Below are 19,590 nucleotides of genomic sequence, written 5' to 3' on the forward strand. Positions count from 1 at the left end.
AGCAGCACTGTGCCAACCAGATGCTGTGCTTGGGACTCCCTCAGACCCAGTCTCACTCCAGGCTCCCCAGCCCACACCCTCCTCCCACGCACCGTGCAGCATCCTCACACACCCCTGCACCCTCCTCAGCCTCCATTTTCCCAGTATCCCTGCCTCCATCCCTGCACCCTCCTGGTCCTCACCAGTACTGGGGTTGAGGTGGAAGCGGCCATCACTGTTGCCTGCTCGCAAGGAGTAGCTGACACGTCCGTTCTCTCCCAAATCGCTGTCCTGGGCCACCACATGCAGTACCACAAAGCCTGTGGGCTGATCCTCCATGACGCTGACGGTGGCCGGGGAGAGGAAGACAGGCACGTTGTCGTTCTCGTCGGTCACAAACACACGGGCCGTGGCGGCAGCCGAGCGGCGCTGGCTGACGTTGCGGGCCTGGTCTGTGGCCTCCACCACCAGCAGGAAGGAGGCAACAGTCTCCCGGTCGAGGCCCTGGCGCAGGGTGAGCTGCCCCGAGCGGCTGTCAAGCTGGAAGGGGGCTCCGGGTGGCTCCAGGTGCAGCAGAGCGTAGCGCACCTGACTGTTGGGGCCCACTCCATCCCCATCCAGTGCCTGGAAGGTGAAGATGGAGGAGCCATCCTGGGCATTCTCAGGCACCACAATGGTAATGGGGTCTTCGGGGAAGGTGGGTGCCTGGTCATTGCAGTCCTGCACGTGGATCTGGACCAGCACCAACCTGCTGGAGGGATAGCCGTGCTGCGTGTCCTCGGCACTCACCTGGAGCATGTGCCGTGCCCCAGCTTCATAGTCCAGCTCACGGGCAGCATAAATCTCCCCTGTCATACTATCAACCACAAAGGTGCCATCCCCACCACCTCCTACCACCGTGTAGATCAGTTGTCCTCGTGCAGGGGCGTCCGGGGGGGCCACTGAACCAATCACAGACCCTGGCTTGACCCCCTCGAGAGGATGCAGGGTCAACACGGTGGCATCGGGCCGTGGCAATATGCGGGAGGATGGCAACACCTGTGAGGAGAGGAAGGAGTGAGGGGCACGCACAGAGGGCTGTGTGCCAGGGCACACTCTGGAACACAGGAGGGTCCCTCTGGTTCTCACAATACACTTTTCACTGTGTGGGTGCCTGGGCTCTGGCACAAGTTGACCACAGGTGGTGGAGTCTCCAGTCTTGGAGACAGCCAAAAGTCACCCAGACAACCCCATTTGAGCAGGGGGCTGGAGAAGGTGACCTTCACAGGTGCCTTCCCTCAGCCACTCCTTGGCTCTGTGACTGCGTCCGATACTGCAAAGCCAACAGACGGCAGCAGAAACAATTCTGCAAACATAAGCAAGAGTGAGTAAGAAGAGAGGTCATGCTCATCCTGATGGGAGGCACAGAAAGAGAACCTAGTATGACCCCAAGATAAATAAATACTATCACTAGTTTTATTAAAGATATTGGAGTTAATCTGGGGATGAAGTGCCCTCGCAGATGGGCAAGAGGATGCTGTGAAGGCCATCACAGTATGATCTGAAGGGAAAACTGCAGAAGAAGCACATTCCCATCAAGGAGCTGAGGAAAACAGGAGTAACACCAAACCTGTCAGCCCAGAGGGGATCAAACCTAGTGATTGCCAAGCAAATATCTATTACAGGAATGCAAACCAGCATGATGGGGATGGCCAGCCTGGCCTCAGTGCTCTGGAAGCTGCAGAACAGTTCTGATGACAAGAACATTTACAGACATAGTGTAAAAAGACAATGGTATAAAACATGTTGTTGGTGGTTGAAGAGAGATGTGGCAGGCTAACACCAGGCTCCACTCGAGGGAATGTGGTGTATCACACCACCTGGGCAAGAACTCAGCTCTGGAGCTCCCACACTAGCAGGGAAAAGGCACAGAGTGTGGACAGCTGTGTGACAGAAAAGACTGAGGACCAGCTGAGTCAAGGGAGAAATGGGCTGGTAGAGATGGCACAGCAAGGGCAGTCAGATGGCCTTGGCAACTGCAAGGACATGGATAAGCAGATGTGAAACAGTGTTTGGTGGGAGTGCCTTGATGGGAGGAACCGGAGTCTCTGCTCTAAAAGGAGGCTCATTACTAACAGCAAAGAAAGGATGTAGCTGCCTGGACAGTACCAGGAAGGGTGTACCAAAGTGACAAAGATATTACAGACATCCTGCAGTCAGAATAAACACCCTGCAGGTCAGAACACTGGTTTCAGTAGATGTTGGGAAGAGGGAAAGTCTCTGTGCAGGGAACCTCAGACATCTTTCCTGCACCAGGACATCTAGCACAGGGTCAGCTATATAAGTCCTGGAGAAGGCAGAACTGCAATTGGGAGTTCTTTGGAAATGAGAACAGGTGCAGGGGCATCCCTTCCTGTCACAGGTTCTCCACGCAGATTTTAGGGCTGGATCAACAGCTGAGCAAGAGCAGAGGGTGCCCAGGGATGAAGGCAGTAGAGGATGAGGAGGTGGGGAGAAAGGCTGCCAAGTAGCTGGATGGTGTCTTCCAAGAGGCAAGCAAGGGGTAGACGGTAGAGGGACAAGAGGAGCTGGCCCGCAGGGACAGGAGCAGCTTGGGTACCTGGACACGAACGATGGCTGACGTGCTGCGAGGTGCTGTGCCACGGTCGGCGGCTGTCACAGTGAAGACGTACTCGGCGCGGTCGGTGCGGCGCAAAACTGCAGCTGTCCGCAGCTCTCCGGTAGCCACGTGCAGAGTGAAACGCTCTGCCCAGGATCCTGCAGAGAGAGGAGAACGTGGCTAGGAAAAGCATGGTGGAAGGAGAGCAGGGGAAAGTGGAAAGGAGGGGAGGTGTGGTGTGGGGATCCCGGGCGGTGGGCACCCATCTGCCCGGGTGATGGCTGCAAAGCAGAGCAACACAGATTTGCCAGTCCTGGAGCTCGTACCTGTCAGTGAGTAGACGATGGTCCCGTTCTCCCCCTCGTCAGGGTCCTTGGCCTGCAGGGAGGCGACCAGGAGTCCCGATGGCTTGTCTTCCAGCACCTGCAGCAAGGCCCAGGGAACAGCTGAGTGGCACATGGAACATCTCAGACCACCTCATAGCCCCCAAGCATGGCATGAGGTCTGCACTGTCTTGCACCAGCCCTACACCTTACCCACAGCCCAGACTTCCCGCAGGACCCACAAGCTGTGCCTGAGGCTGGGAACGTGGAGGAGCCCACAGCAGTTGGACTGGGGAGGTTCTGCCTCACCAGCTCTCCTTCTCTTCTGTCCCATTTAACAACACACCTGGCAGGGTGGGAGCACACTGCAGGGCTACGAGAGGGCACTGCTTCACCCGCGTTACACTCTGAACCTCTACAAGCAGTAAGTGCAGGGCTCCACAACAGTCCTGGTTCTCCCAGCCCCAACAGACCCCTTTAGCTGCAAATGCCAACATGTGAGTCCTGACAGCCCAGTACCAGCCTCCTTGGCCACAGCCAGGGATCTTCACAGTTCCCACAGTTAGCCAGGGAGGTTTCCCACCTCTGGAAGTGCAGCTGGCAGATCTTCTGGGGCTCAGGTACCTCAGCTTGGGGGTTTTCCCTTCTCTTCTTTGTTCCTGGGTAGCACTGCCTGTCTATAGGTACTTTAGACCCCCATTTTATGCCAGTGCAGCACAAGACCATTGAGGCATCAACCACACGTGCTCAGGTAACCTCGTGTCCTGAGGGGAGCTACCTCCTTTGCCACAGAGACCACACATTACAGCATTGCACACCTTTTCTGGATAGCTATGGAACTGGATGCACCCCCATTACTGTCCCTCAGCACCTGTCAGGTTTTGGAATCATTCTCAGCAAACATCCCCTTCCTGCTGCAGATCTGCCCCCTCCAGTGCATGCTCTTTGGTGGAACAGGATTCCCACTTGGCATGGCCTCTGCTGTTCCTTCCACCCCAGCAGATGCCAAATTCCCACCTCAAGGGGACAGACCTCACATTCCCATCCCACCAGCACATCCTGTGGCAGAGATCACCCTCCCAGATATCGCTGAGCAGAGTGATCTGTGCCACTTAATGCTTTTAGGAAAGGGATAAGTGGAATCCAAGCAAGACTCTGGAGAAGAGCATGCAGGTCTCTGGGTGGAGGTGAGGGCCAGAACTGTTGCCCAAGCTGCTGGCACTGTGCTGAAGCCCTGGGAGGGGAGACCAGAGGAGCTGGACTCATTCAGCCAGGCTAAGCAGTGCTGGGACTGTGCTCTGTAAACACTGGGAGAGGGAGGGAAATTCCAGGGAGAGAGGACAGCTTTTTAAGCAAAAACACAATATTGGCACAAGAACAAATGAGTATAAAATGGTCAGAAATTAGTTTAGGCTGGAAATGAAGAGATGTTTTCTAGTACCAGATCAAGGAATCTGGAACAGCCTCTCACAGCACTGATGGAGGCACAGTCCTAAATATAGCCTGGCCTTTGATGAAAGGAGGGTCTGCGTGGACACCTATACGTGGGACCACACTTCAGAGGCCCCTTCCAGCCTCTCCCTGCCACAGGCTGAGGCAGCATCTGTCCCCACTGCCCTCGACCCAGACTTGAGTGGCTCCTGCTCAGCAGACAGGGACACTCTCCCCTTCCATTAGGAATCAGACCCCTTTGAGAAAAGCAGACATGTCAGAGGAGTTACATGAGCAGCACCCACACAACCCCATGTACAAATGCCAGTCCAGTCACACAAACAGGAATAGAAAGCAATAGCAGTGGGCTTGCCTATGCAAACTGGTAAGACAGAGGCCACATGGGCGTATCTGGGTCTGCCCACCCTCCCCAAAGGTTGCTGTAAACACCAGCCTGGTGCCAAGCTTACAGACCCATTCTGGCCACAAGCACAGCTCTGGCAGGGGCTGGCAGAGAATATACAGCAATGTGAGAAACACAGTATGTATAGAACAATCCTCCTGTGAACTTCCCCGGCTCCCAGCCCACTGTGGCTCAGACACTTCCTGAGCCACAGATCATATTTGTGTTCACCAGCCTTTGATGGATTTTTGTTTCTTTCCATGAATTCATCTAGTTTTGAACCCATGCAACTCTGGGCAATGATTTCACAATTTAATTACATTCTGCATGAAGAACTGCTGCCTGTGTTTATTTTAAACCTGCTGCCTGGTCAGTTCTTATGGAGCTGCCCAGTCTCGTATCATGAAAAAGCAACTTCTCATTTCCCCACAACTCTGTACACACCTTTGTGATATTCCTGCAGCTTTATCCATGCCAAAGAATGTTTTATTTCTGCTTGGAACCATTATCTGCCAGAGATCCCATTAACATCCTTTTCTAAACAGTTTCTAGCACTTCTAGGTCAGGCAGAGAATGCGGGCAGAATCGGAGCTGTGGGTGATGATACTTTCTTTCATTCTCTGTTTCTTTTCTAATTAAACTGAGCCTTTGATTTGCTTTTTTTAACTGTGCCTGAGCCTCCTGTGCCACATTCACAAAGCTCCAGGCTTCTCCCCAAACTGAAGCAGCCAGTTCAGAGCCCACGACTAAGTGCCATCCTTATGCATGATCCTTCTGCATGAAACATGATCCTTCTGGAGTTCTGCATAGGGAGCCTTCACCTTGGATGCTGTAAACAGACCAGTGACATCAACCATTGTATCTTTGAGGGGATGCAGCAAAACACCAGCACCAGGAGCACTCCCTCTGTGAAAAAAGGCACCCTTTCCCTTCCCTTTGCTCTCTCTCCCCTCCCCTAGCAAACACTCCCTGGGAGGATTCATTACTGCAGGCCCTTTGCAAACACCCCATGTACTGCCAGTGCATCACCAGTGTGTTTCTTCTTAGCATGCTGCAGCTGATGCTGGAAGGTGCTGACACAGAACCCTCCTCTGTTTTGCCTGATGAACCCTGGCATGAACGCTGCACTGAGCACATCTGCAAGATATCACGGAGCTTTGTGTTATCATCTAGTTTTCACTTCTTCCTCCAAGTCTGTCTTCTACATCCAAAACATGGCTAACAGCGGGCTGTTATGGTACTTCACCCTTCTGTATCTCTGTTTCCAGTACCTGCAAACCAAAGTGCCCAAACAGGTGTTTGCTCAGAGCTGCTTCAGCATTTACCTGCCCTCAGAACTCTGAGCCCATCTCAGCCTCGTTCTGTCCCCTGAAGGATGCATCTGCTTTCATGGTCTCTTTGTAAGAGCAGAGCCCTCCCAAGCTCTAGCAGGACACTTGCAGCACTTCGTGCCCCCAAACAGCAGGATCAGCTGCAGATCCTTCTGTGCAGTGTGTCACAGGTGTCCCCACACAGGAGCAGGGCTCATGACAGATGCCAGGTGCGAGCAATGCCATATTGCAGAGCCTATCCAGTGCTCCCTCAGCCATGCCATGGCTGGCTGGTCCCTGGCCTGCTCTGGTCCCAGAGCCTTGCTCAGAGAGAGGGCCAGACTAACTGTGTCCCCTTTGCATCCTCTAGGCTCTGGGAGATGTGCTCACCCAGGCCAAGCCCTGCCAGCAGCTTTGCCAGCAGAGCAGGCTATGCAAGAAGATGGCTGGGCAAAGGATGTCTGCACCCTAGAATGGGAAGGGAAACAGCAACGAACAGGGAAGGCCTGGCTGGAGCTGCAGAGTGTCCCCAGATCTTGTGTCACCCAGGTGGCTACCAACACAGTCCTGTCTGTCTCTGACCTCTCAGGCTGTCATCATCCTGGTGTTTCTGAACCAACTCAGAGCAAGGGGCTTTGAGCACACCGCCTGATGTGCAGCAATGGATGTACAGAGTGGGCATGGCTTCAGGCTGTCCCTGCTCTGTGCTAAGCAGATGAGGCCAGGGCCCTGGTTGTCCATCCTATTCTGCTATTGCCAGTGCCCCTCAGCTGTCTCCCACGAGCCCTCGCTGCTCATGGTGCTCTCAGGGACACAGCAGAGCAGAGGCAGGTGGGTGGGGGGCAGTCCTCACCCAGTTCTCCTGAGCAGTACCTATGTAGCTGGGTCTGCAACACAGGCAGTGCCCAGTGACTGCTGCCACCAGAGTGTGGAGGGAAAGCTTAGCTGGCAGACACAGCAGAATCACAGAAAACTCTCGTACATACCAAGCCCAGCTGGACAATGCTTTCTTGATCTCCCAGAAAGACGAGTGATTGTACCCAAAATACCCAGATGTAGAGAGTGATAGCCTTCTGAGTCTCCCTGCTCACCATTATTTACCCTGGCTTTTCTCTGAACCTGTGTCAGGTTCAGGGCTCCTTTTGCTGTCCTTCCCTATAGGCACATGTGAGCCAAGAGCTTCTGCCCACTGGCCAGTCCTGCTTGTGCCAGAGCCCTTCAGAGGCCCTGCCTGCTCTGAGCACCAGGATATCTGCATTGCCCAAGAACATGCCTCTCCTGCCACATCTCACATTTACCAAACTATTCTGGGTGCTGCATGGATCTGACCCGTGCCACCCTGAAACTCTCCTGGGTCCCCCTACCCACCCCCTTTTCCCCAGCAGTACCACATACCCTCACATCCAGACGCCACCAAGTCCTTGCCTCATCGGTGCTCCAGCTTGCACCCCTACCTGCACAGTTAGCTCCTGACCACTGCCCACATGGAGGAAAGCAGGAGCGTTGTCATTCTCATCCAGCACAGTGACATAGATGGTTCCAGTGGCACTGCGGGGTGGTGCTCCCCCATCCTGCACAATCACCAGAAGCTGGAAGCTGGACTGCTGCTCCCGATCCAAGATGTGCTTGGTGCTGACCTCTCCTGTGAGGGAGAATTCCAAATGGGTTTGGGTTGGAAAAGACCTTCAAGCCCATCTTGTTCCACCCTGCTGCCATGGGCAGGAACACCTTCCACTATCCCAGGTTGCTCCAAGCCCTATCCAACATGGCCTCGAACACTTCCAGGAACAGGGCAGGCGCAAGAAGTGAGAACACTGATAAATGGGGACACAGCTCAGCCCACAAGCTGCATCAGAGCAGAGCCTGTGCTCAGCTGTGCTATTCACATGTGTTGCTGGAGCCCAGCGCTGCGGGGGCAGTAAGGTGAATATTCTGCTGTTGCATTGGCCTGGCTGCAATCACTGCTGCCCCGCCCTGGGCTTTCTCACCAGCTGGCCCCACCCAGGAAGCCAGGAGCCTCTCACCTGTCTGTGTGTGGATAAGAAAGTTGGGATCATGCTGGAGCAGGCGGTAGGTGAGCCGGCTGTTCTGCCCGGCGTCCCGGTCACTTGCCATCACCCTTCCCACACTGCTGCCAGGAGCCTGGTTCTCAGACACAGTGAAGAAGTACCGCTCCTCACTCAGCCGAGGGCTGTTGTCATTCTCATCAGTGATGCTGATCCGCACGGTGCTGGTGCCAGTTTTCCGTGTGTCTGCTGCAGCTCCAGTGCCTCCCACCGAGGCCAGCACCGTCAGCACGTACAGGTCCCGTGTTTCCCGGTCCAGGGTGCTCTTGACGTACAGCCAGCCGCTCTCGGGCACGATGCCGAAGCTGGCAGAGTCCCCATCTGCCCGCAGGTGGTAGGTAAGGGCCGTGGATTCCACATCGTGTGCCAGGGCCCTCACCTGAAGGAAGCGGGTGGAGACGGGAACACCCTCCTGCACCTCCACACGGTAGGTAAGAGTGTCAAAGATGGGTCCGTTGTCATCCTCGGCTTGCACGTGCACCAGCAGCGTGAAGGTGGAGCTGAGCTGGGGAATGCCACTGTCCCGGGCCACAATGGCCAGGCTGTAGGCCGAGATGGTCTCGTACTGCAGGGCCCCAAGGAGCCGCACTGCCCCTGAGGCATGCTCCACTATGAAGGTGCCCTCACCTCCCGACACCAGCTCAAAGGTCACCTGTCCATTGGCACCACTGTCACGGTCCTCGGCCTGCACGGTGTACACTGTAGTCCCAGGCTCTGTGGCCTCTGGTAGCAAGATGGAGTCAGAGGGAGCTGGGAATGCCGGCACGTTATCATTGACATCTGATACAGAGATCTTCACACGGGTGTTGCTGTAGGCAGGGGGTGAACCGCTCCGGGCCTGGACATCCAGGATGAGAACGGACTGGGACTCATGATCCAGAGGCAGGCTGGTGCGGAGCTGCCCGGAGGCTGAGTCGATAGAGAAATAGCCATGAGGGTCCCCCGAGGAGATGGAATAGAAGATGTCATCAGCATGACCTGTGGGCAAGAGGATAGAGACAGAAGGAATGAGTTGCCATCCAGCTCACTCCCTCAGCCCCATGATCAGGAAGCTGTGGTCCAAGGTGTGCAGCAGCACTGTGCCCATGTGCACAGATGCACAGGTGTGCATACACACTTGTGTAAGCACAGGTGCTGAGCTGGGTGCACATTCTGATGTGAGTGTGTGGAGCTCTCAGAGCAGGGCCACTCCATAAGGAAGTGTGGTGGATGCTGGACCTCAAGGATGGTGTGGGGACAGGGAAAGTACCAACATGCAAAAGGGACGAGCTCATACCTGGAGGGTTCTGGGCCTGGACAGCCCCCACACTGGCACCCTGTGGCATGTCCTCAGGCACGGTGAAGAAGTACTGAGCTTGCTCAAAGACAGGGGGTGAGACTGTGCCCTCCACTATGCTGATGTTTACCCGGGCATTCTGTTGTGCCTGCAGGCCTCCCCCATCCTGAGCAGAGATCACCAGCTGCACCAGGGTGTTGGCTTTGCCACTCAGAGACCATGATAGAGAAATGAGACCTGAGGAAGAAAGTCATTGATATGGCGTTGTGCTGCACCCCTGTCACCTGGCACCAGGGGACAGGCCAAACCATAAGCTGGAAAAGACACACCAGGAGGGGCAGGAAACAGTGTGCATCACACCACAGAGGAGCTGGAGTGAATGAGTGGAGCTCTCCCAGGAAAGCCTCCCCAAATCCTCCGCACTTAATCTTATACCCAGTTCTGAGTTAAGCAGTGGCACAGGCTACAAGACATGAGCCAGAAGACAGATCTTGGGAGAGGGAAAGGAGGGAAGAGGGCTTCCAATCTGGGGCACAGGGTGAGTGTCATAATACAGCAAATGGGCCCTGAGCTGGCAGGGAGGCTCTGGGAGGGGATGCAGAAATGAAGGACCATAGTTGATAGGCCCTACATAGGAGGTGGCCCTGAACTAGGAGGGCTGATAAGGCTTGTCTCATTCTAGTCACCTGATGGAAACTTGAGAACCAGTGTGCAGATGCCCCAGTGCACCTTTCTGTCCTGAGAGCCCCTGGCACCACACAGCCATGAGCCCACTTCCCCAGCAGAAACTGCTCTAGCTTGGAGCAGATGCAGCCAATGAGAACAGTGGGATCAAGAGTGACAGAGTTATAGAGGGGAGTTAACTGTGCTGGGGAAGAGGGGACTGGCAGGGGCAGGAAAGGAAGCAGGATACAGCCTGATGGGGTGAAGCATCAGCACACAAGAGGAAGGGCACAGTAAGTCAGGGATGGGGAAAGGGGAAAAGAAGGGAGACAGGACAAATGAAGAACAGAAGAGGGAGCAGAAACAAAAAGTCAGTGACTGAGTCTGGGAAGGGGTTACCAGAGGCTAATGAAGTTTAGCAGGGAAAGATGTTGCAGGGAGAGGAACAGACGTACTCTGGAGACAGATTGCACTGCTGAGGTGGCCAAGCAGTGACACTCAGGCTGCTCACTCTCCCACATCACAGTGCTTCAACTGCTGCCTGCTCTGGTGGCCTGCCAGTTCTCACCTGTGTCCTTGTTGAGGGAGAAGAGCGGGGGCGAGTTTCCCAGGACGATGCGGTATGTCACTCTCCCGTTCAGCCCCTCGTCCTTGTCATGGGCAGTGACACGCAGCACGGCTGTCCCTGGCATGCTCTGTGTACTGATGCTGGCAGCGTACTCCAGCGGGTAAAACACTGGCCGGTTGTCATTCGTATCCTCCAGGAACACCTTCACATACACCATGGAGTTCAGGCCACCCTGAGGAAGCACCAGATCAGAGACAGCACCAGGACAGCAGCATTCCCTGCACAATGCTGGGTTATCAACGTTGTATACGCAGCCTCACTAGCACTCACCCCATCCACAGCAGTGATGGTGAAGTCGTAGGCAGATGTGCCCTCATCACGGTCCAGGGGCTGCACTGTGCACAGCTGCCCCGAGTGCTTGTCAATGCTGAACTGTGTGGGCACAACGCTGCCAATGCCAGAGCCAATGGAGTAGGAAAGGGAGCCAAATGCACCACTGTCTGCGTCTGTGGCTGTCACCTGTGTGAGGGAAGGCACCACCTGAACAGAACAGACCACCAGATCCAGCCCAGCACCACCAGCACACATCAGTGCCACCCTCTGCTCCACGGCCACAGCTGCCACACCATCCCCAGAGCTGGTCATCACATTGCAACTGTGACAACTGTGGCTCTTGTCCCAGACCAGCCACTGCTTCTTCTGCAGGACATGCAGCACTGCAGCAGCAGCAGCCCCTGCGCCTCTGTTCCTTCTTTTCTGCAAAGACACTCAGGATGGGACAGGAGGAAAGTCAACTCCCTGTCACCATCGCCCTGTCCTGCTCTCAAAGCTCTGTGTCTAGCAGCCCCAGACACTGGGCATGAGGATGGAGGGTGGCAGTGCCCCGTGACAGTCCAGTCGCACTTTGCCTGCAGTACAAGAACTGCACCCACTATGACAGACATAGCAGGAGGATGAATGCTGCTCCTTGTTTGCCCTCCCCAGTTCCTCCATGGGCTCCTACAGAGCTCAGGTCAGCGGAAACCAACTCCTGACTCCACATCCCTGCCCACAGCTCCTCCACCAGCTGGGAGCTCCATGGAGAACAAAGCTGGGGGACAGAGCTGGGGGAAGGCAGCTGGGCCAGGCCCGGGTGAAGTGGAGTTCAGGCCTCGTCAGCCACAGCTCCTCCCCGCAGCAGCCATGGGGCCTCGTTCCCGCACGAGGAGCGCAGGAACGCCACACGCGCGCCAAGTAGAGGGCCCAGCTGGGGGCTGCAGCCCGGTCATCAGGGATGGAGGAACAAGGCTAAGGGGACACAGAACACCTGGGCCTGGAGGAAACAGTCAGCTGGGCAGGGGTGGGACCACCCCTCCCTGACCAGGAAGGGGAGGCAGCACCTGTGACACCCCCACCAGCCCTGCTGCTGTGGTCTGAGGGGCTGCCTGCAGGGAGAAACTGAGACTACATCTCCAGTGAGCACTAAGCTCCTGTACAGAGGATCTGCTCCCCAAACCTGCCGCAGCTGCCAGAAGTGCCATGGAACAGGATCCCCTCCTCCCCACCCCAGCTGCAGAGCATTTGGAAACACAGGTGCTGCGACAGAACTGGGTCAGGAGGCACTTTTGGAAACTGGACCCACCTAGACCTCACTGCCTCCCTCCCTACTGCCCCGGCCCATCTTCCTGGGTAGCTGCTCGGCAGAGAGTACAAATCTGATCTCACTGAAACCACTGGAGCTCGTATGCAGTTTACCAGTACACGCTGCCTGTTTCTGGGGTACAGCCTGCACCCACACCCCACTGTGTGCCATTCCTTGGGGCAGCTGCCAGCCCCCTCCACCACTGCAGGTGGAAATGCATAAGAAACTGGCCAGCTGCCACAGTGACTGGAATAGGTACTATGTGGTAAACTAAGACTTTTCTTTCCTTCAAAATGAACTTCTCACTCTGAAGCTTATCCAAAATGCACATCAGCTGCTTTAATCACTGTACAGCAACATGCTCTACTGCATAGTGAGATAGGAGCTTCAGGCTCCCAGGAAGCCCCTGGCCTTCCAGAAGAGCCTCACTTTGCCACTGTAACAATCTTCTGATGGGTGCCACCCTTAGGAATACCCAAAGGGGAATACCCAGCTTCCTGCCACAAGACCAGGGTTTCAGGAACAGGGGAGCAATAGATGAGCTCTCACTATTGTGTAGTGCAGCACTATCTCCCTGGCGACTTCCTAATACCCAGAACCATCTTCCTGCAAGATAACTGGTGGAGCTAGTGGTCTGGTATCAGAACCAGCCCTGGCTGTGCAGCCAGGACAAGGTATTCCACGTACCTAGTGCTTCACCACCCCATCCTGCAGTGGGACCAGCAGTGGACCACTGGTCCAACACAAAACTCTGCCCAGTACGAGCCTACACAGGGTCTAAGCGAGGTCACATCACTGCTGCAACCACAACTGGAGTCTGAACTGGAGTCTTGTCTCCCTTGGACAACTGATGCTAAACTGGTGCCTAGAGAAAAGCCAAAGTCACAAGAACAGCAAACTCCTGCTGGACCAGGTAAGAGTGTTGGCTGAGTTTGGGGCCACTGGACACTTTGCTCTGTGCTCTGTCACTGGGTGCAGAGGGAGGCGGGGTGTGGCTGGTGCATTCCAGTTCTCTGTCTGCAGACCGCTGATATCCCATGTGTGAATCCCATGGGATGGTGCTGGCTGATTGCCTGTGGGCAGCCCTCGCCAAGCAGGGCCTGACATGAGACCCAGGGACAGCAGGAGCCCCATTGCAGCTGGGTGATGCCTTCTGGGGCCTACGGAGAGACATTACAGGGGTCCACCAGCCACCAGGTATGGCAACCACCTCATTTCAGCTGGCATGCGCTGCTGCAGACTCAGAGCACACGCAATCTGGGACAGGGGACACATTTTTAGCTGTGAGGGCAATTAGCCACCAAAAGGGCTCATTAAGGCTTGCGGTGAGTTCACCACTTCTTGAAATTTTTAAACCAAGCATGAACATTTTTCCAGGAACTTTGCTAGAAGCTAATGCAGGGCAGCTCCAGGCTCTGTATTTAGCATCCACCCCAAATCTTGGATCCACAGCTGGTTTTACTGCAGCTCACTCATCAGACCCCTGATGTTTGCCTGAAAAATAGAGGGAAACAGGGTCAAGCTGCCTGTGCAACTGCCCAGGAAACTCTCCACTGGGGCTGTGCTAGTCCTGCTGCTCGAATATGTGGGAGCAGGAGCCAGGACTCTGAGCCTGAATGGCAGCCCCCTTGCCCTCTCACCTCTGACTTCTGAACAGAGCCTACACAGCTAAAAGGCTTTCAGCAGAAGGACATCAACGCTCTGCTAGGAGATTCCTGACCTGAAGCTGCCAAGGAGGCAGCAGTACCTGAGGAAGCCAGGATCACAGACCTCTGGTCTCACAAAGAACTCCTCTGTCCCTGCCAAGCAGGGGTGGCATGCAGCTGGATCTGCTGTTCCCTAGAAGGGAGTACTAACTGGGAATGTGGCAGCTGGCAGCAGCTGTGACTGCAGTGGCCATCCAGCAGCAGATTCAGGATCCTAAAGGGAGTGAGGAAGAAGAGAAGCAGAATAGAGACCCTGGACTGCAAGACAGACTTCAGCTTTTACAGGGAACTGGTCGATGGAAGGGAACTCATGGGAGGCAGCATTAAAGGCCAAGGCAGCTCAGGAAAGCTGGCAAGTCTTCAGGACAGCACACTCCTGAACAGCCTATCCCAGTGCTCAGGAAAACACAGAGATATCAGCAGATAGCCTGGGCTAAGCAGGGTCCTCAGGGCTAAGCTGCCATGCAAAAGGTGGTGTACGATAAGAGAATTGGGATTGTTCAGCCTGGAGAAGGCACTGGAGTGACGTCACTGTGGCCTTTCAGTACCTGAAGGGAGCCAACAAGAAAGGTGGAGAGAGACTATTTTAAAGGGCCAGGGGTGACTGGACATGGGAGAGCAGCTTCTCACTGACAGAGAGTAGGTTTAGATTGGATATTGGGAAGAAATTCTTCCCTGTGAGGGTGGTGAGGCCCTGACACAGGTTGCCCCAAGATGCTGTGGCTGCCTCATCCGTGGAAGCATCCAAGGCCAGGTTGGACAGGGTTTGGAGTAGCCTGGGAAAGTGGAAGGTGTCCCTGCTCTTGGCAGGGGGGTAGAAAGAGATGATATTTAAGGTCCTTTCCAACCCAAACCATTCCACAATTCTTTGAGATGGGCACGGTGGCAAGATACATAGTAGGGATCTATAAACATTGCCAGGCATGTCAGGAGTGTGTCAGCAAAGTCAAAGTTCAAGCCTGAGTGTGCCAAGAAGAGCCTGTACCACTGTGCTGGTTGTGCAAGCCTGAAGAAGGGCCCATTTCTGAGTGACTCAGCGGCAGCACACCCAGGTAAGATTGGAACACTCAGTGCTTCCTCCACCTCAGGCTCCACCAGCCTCCCAGGCCTCCACACTGTTCAAAAGGATTCAGAGAGCTACCAGAGAGGGGTGAAGATAGAGTCAGTATTTCCTTAAAAAGACTGATGATCCACGTGAATCCATGGGACTCAACAGGCTGCATCAATGGATGCTGACAGAAATGGATTTGTAGGGCTGCTCCTCACATGAGGTGCAAATCAGGGGAGATCCCTGACAACTGCAGGAATTCAAGTATCACATCCCACCTTCAACAAAGGCCAAAAGGATCATCTGAGGGTCTACATTCTTGTCAGCCACACTTCGGGCCCTGGGAGAATAATGAAGTGAGTCTTCTTGTAGCATGTTTTAAGCCACATGAAAGATCCTGGAAGGGAAGAGCCATCATGGATTGACCATCCTCTTTGCTCTCTGTGGTGGAGTGATGGGATCTGGGGTCAAAGGGCTGACAGCTGTGGGTGGCATTTGCCTTGACTTTAGGAAGGATTTTGACACCTTCTCCCATAGTCCTCATACTCAAGGCACAATGTTATAGTTTGGAGAGCTGGGCAATTGGGTGGTGAAAGACAGGCTGGAAGACAGGCTCTGGGGGAGAGGTTCATGAGCAGTGCTCTGCCTGGGCACCATAATTAGGGAAAGGATCTGGATAAAAGTGACAGAGGAAATATATCTTTTCTGTCAGATAATGGATGCAAATGAAAAGGCAAATGCCCTTGAGACCAGAGGACATGTTAAGGAACCCAGGGGATGACCCTGACACTGTGTTTTGAAGACTATGTTGACAGGTGTAGAAGAGACTGCTACCATGGCAGGGTTTGGGGAACACATCTGGGATACCTTCTGCTGAAATCTCTCACTGATCAGTGTAATTACACAGCAATGCAGCTGTTGGCATCCAATTCCCGACTGGATTTGAATCTGGCAAAGTCAACAAGAAGGGCTTCTCTAAGTACATCGATGACGAAAGGAAGGCTGGGTAAAAGGTAGGCCTGTAGCTGAAGGAGACTAAGGACCTGCTGGCACAGGACATGTAAAAGACTGTAATACTTAATGCCCTCTTTCCCTTACTCTCTACTTGTAAGATGGGTCTTCAGGAATCTCAGAGACCAGGGTGAAAGACATCACTGCCAGGCACCTCACAATAATCTTTACTCAATCATAGTGTTTGGGAGGAGCCTGAAGACTGTGGGAAGGTAAATCTCTCCCCATTCTTCAGGAGTAAGCAGGAGGACCCAGGTAACTAAAAAACAATCAGTGTCACCTTGATCCCCAGAAAACTGATGGAGCAGCTAATCCTGGAAACCATTTTTATGCATGGGAAGGACAAGAAAATCACCAGGAGTGGAGAGCACACCATCCCCTAAGGACAAATCATGCTTGAACCACTTGATAAATGACTGGCCTGGTGGATGACAGAAAAGGAGTGGACATTGTCAGCCTGAAGTGCACTAAATTCTTTGACGCCCTCCCTCGTAAGATCCTCGTTCAGCTGAAATCCAGGTGAAGGGTTCCTGTCCAGAGAGTGGTGATCAGGGGCACAATATCTCCTTGGAGGCCAGTAGCTAGTAGTGTACCCCAGGGGTCAGTCCTGTGTCCAGTCCTGTTTGGCATATTCATTAACAACCTGGTTGATGGTGCAGTTTGTACCCTGGGCATGTTTGCTGATGACCCCAAATTGGGACGAGCTGCTGATTTGCCAGAGGGTCCTGCTGCACCTAGAGTGACCTTGAGAGGCTGCAGGGATGGATGAGAGGCCTCCTAAAGTTCAACAAGGGACTGTGCAAAGTTCTGCCCCAGGGGAGAAACAAGCTTCTGCACCAGTACTTGCTAGGCCTGCACCGCTGGAGAGCAGCTTAGCAGAAAAGGCCCTCTGGGTCCTCGTGGCTAACAAGTTGAAGATGAGGCAGCATTGTGCTCTTGCTACAGGGTAGAAGAATGGTGTCCTGGGTAGCATCAGGATGATTGTGGCCAGCAGGTCAGGGAGAGGATCCTTCCCCTCTCCTCAGCAGTGGTGAGGCCACAGCTAGAGTGCTGGCTCCCCAGTACAGGAGAGAAATGGCCATACTGGAGAGAGCCCAATGAAGGGCCACAGAGATGATGAAGGGACTGGAGCATCTCTCCTGTGACAAAAGACAAGGGAGCTGAGATGGTTCAGCCTGGAGAAGGGGTATCATTCATACAGGAAAGAGGGCAACAACAGGATGGATTCAGGCTCTTCCCAGTTGTGCCCAGTGTCAGGATCAGAGGGCCTTGCAGATGGGCAGAAGAGCATGTGGTGGGAGTGCTGTAGCCATCATGGAGCATCAGAGGACAATAAAGGAGATCAGCAAGATGACTCAGGGTTAGGTAGCAAGAAACCAGAGCACCAGACTTTGAAAAGGAAGCAGGGTCCTGGCCAAGTGTGCCTCTCCCCACTGCATGGAGAGCTGGGAGGGCAGTGACAGGTATTGAGGCCTTGCCATGTCACACCCTCCTCCCAGTTCCCCAGCAAGACAGGAGGGACAAGTGGAGCCAAGGCATAACAGACTTCTTGCATTTCCCAGAGATGGGGATGGATGAAGTACAGCCCCGCACCAAGGTCCTCAGCTGCATGACCTGTGGGAGTCAAAGCCGCTCCTTCCCAAACACCCATCTCAAGCACATCACCAGAGCCCCTCGCACACACCTCCTGCTTCACAGCCCTCCTGCTGACCTGCACACCCCCGCCCAGCCCACTGTGCAGTGAAGTGATGGAGCACTGCTCAGCAGCTTGGGCCTCCATTCCTCAGCCATCCTCCCCACTCCAGTCAGCGCAGTCAGCAGGCAGAGAACTCATCTGGAGCCTAGCCACGGCTGGGGCTCTGCTGCACACATGTTATGCTGTGGCTTTGGCAAACATCTGGCTCTGGGGCTCCCGCCCCTCTGAGTGACGGCTCTTGGTGGGAGAGGAGGGGAGGCTGGCGCCAGTGTGGTCAGCGATCCCACGCACGGCTCCCTGCGCCTGAGTGCGTGCCAGGCGTCCTGCCCTCCCAGCCCTGGCACAGCCACTGACCAGCTAAAAGTGGCCAGGGAGCGGCCATGCAGCTATTTCAGGAGCCATTCCTGGCTCCAGGGCTTTGTCTCAGCCTCCAGCATACTCGGGTCCCAGGGGAGGGAGTGGGGTCAGGGTTCAGCCCAGACACAGTTCAGCACATGTGGCCAAGGCAAGGGTCAGACCCCATGGCTACCAGAGCCCCCTGTCTGGGGAGCCCCAGTGCAGCTGCCAGCACTGCTGGCTCGCACCTCTGGATCCCCAAGGCCCCAGACACGGGCAGGAGTCTGGCTGGTGGTCCCACAGACAAGGCCTCCATGCTGCCCAGAGAAGTTGTGACTGCCCCATCCCTGGCACTCAAGGCCAGTTGAATGGGGCTTGGAGCAACCTGGTCTAGTGGAAGGTGTCTTTGCCCATAGCAGGACATGGAATGAGATGGGCTTTAAGGTCCCTTCCCACCCTTCTTTGATTCTATGACAGACACAGGGCTGCCAGAAACACATGTAGCTGGGCATGGGGAATGGAGGCTGCCGATGGCCTCTTTCAGTGCTCTGAGATGGGGTAAAGCCTTCGGTTCAGAGGGTGAGGGGAAGACACTGGCAGGGAGGCAGGATGTGAATGGTAGGGCTGGACAAGAGGTGAGGGAGCCTGGGAGAGCATAGCACCCTTCTGGGAGCCCAGGGGCCTCCAAGCACAGGGACAAACCAAGGCACAGAAGAACAAGGAGTGAGGTTCTCCACCTGGATTCCCAGGCCTCCTCGCTGATGAAATGGTGAAATGGCATCTGCAGCCAGGAGCTATAGAGCATAGGGAGCCCCATGGAAGGTGCAGGAGCTGAACAGGACTTGGAAGCTGGGGAGCAGAAAGGGGCAGGGAATCCTGGAGTGTAGGGCTGGGAAGCTGGGCTATGCAGGGAAGAGTGCTCAAAGTGGGGGGACTGAATGGGGCAGCCACAGCACAGGGCAGCAATGGCAGGGCCCTGGGGGGCACTGAAGCCAGAATGACCCCAAACCAGGGTGTGGGGCTAGGTTTCAGCCATGTGGAGCTCAGGCAGGGAATGCTCAAAGGAGGTCTATGCAAATAGATGGGACACAGATCAGCAAGATGTGCAGGAGAGACTGGGCTGGGGCAGCAAAAAATTGAGCATGCCAGGCAGGGTGAGCCTAGGGATCAAGGCAGGGCTGAGGCACCCCCAACAGCAGAACATGAAGCTGCTCAGGAGACAGGCTGGGTGAGATGGGGGTATTCAACCTCAAAAAGACTCCAGAGAAACTAAGCTTAGAGTCCCTTCCAGTGCCTACAGGGGCTCCAAGAGAGCTGGAGAACTTTGGACAAGGACCTGGAGTGACAGGGCAAGGGAGAATGGCTTCCCACTGCCAGAGGACCAGATTAGATGCCATATTGGGAAGAAGTTCATCCCTGTTAGGGTGGTGAGGCTATGGCACAGGTTGCATAGAGCAGCTGTGGCTGCCCCATTCCTGAAAGTGTCCAAGGCCAGGCTGGACTGGTCTACTGGAAGGTAGTAAGGAAGGTAGGAAGGAAGGAAGTCCCTGCCCA

The 19,590-nt window shown here is 54.9% G+C and overlaps 1 protein-coding gene across 1 annotated transcript in view; it reads right to left on the reverse strand.

The window, feature by feature from the left end:
- The window catches only part of DCHS1 (dachsous cadherin-related 1), a 36,832-nt gene that overhangs the window by 10,951 nt on the left and 6,291 nt on the right, over nucleotides 1–19,590 (reverse strand). The window contains exons 2-9 of the mRNA XM_062515264.1: nucleotides 10,949–11,137; nucleotides 10,619–10,850; nucleotides 9,388–9,624; nucleotides 8,070–9,089; nucleotides 7,500–7,687; nucleotides 2,905–3,001; nucleotides 2,579–2,736; nucleotides 183–1,017 (exon numbers count right to left, since the gene is read on the reverse strand). Coding sequence (XP_062371248.1) covers nucleotides 183–1,017; nucleotides 2,579–2,736; nucleotides 2,905–3,001; nucleotides 7,500–7,687; nucleotides 8,070–9,089; nucleotides 9,388–9,624; nucleotides 10,619–10,850; nucleotides 10,949–11,137 — 2,956 coding nt within the window. The remainder of the gene's footprint in view (nucleotides 1–182; nucleotides 1,018–2,578; nucleotides 2,737–2,904; nucleotides 3,002–7,499; nucleotides 7,688–8,069; nucleotides 9,090–9,387; nucleotides 9,625–10,618; nucleotides 10,851–10,948; nucleotides 11,138–19,590) is intronic.

This window comes from Cinclus cinclus, chromosome 2 (genome assembly GCF_963662255.1).
Source record: "Cinclus cinclus chromosome 2, bCinCin1.1, whole genome shotgun sequence".
Classification (NCBI taxonomy): domain Eukaryota; kingdom Metazoa; phylum Chordata; class Aves; order Passeriformes; family Cinclidae; genus Cinclus; species Cinclus cinclus.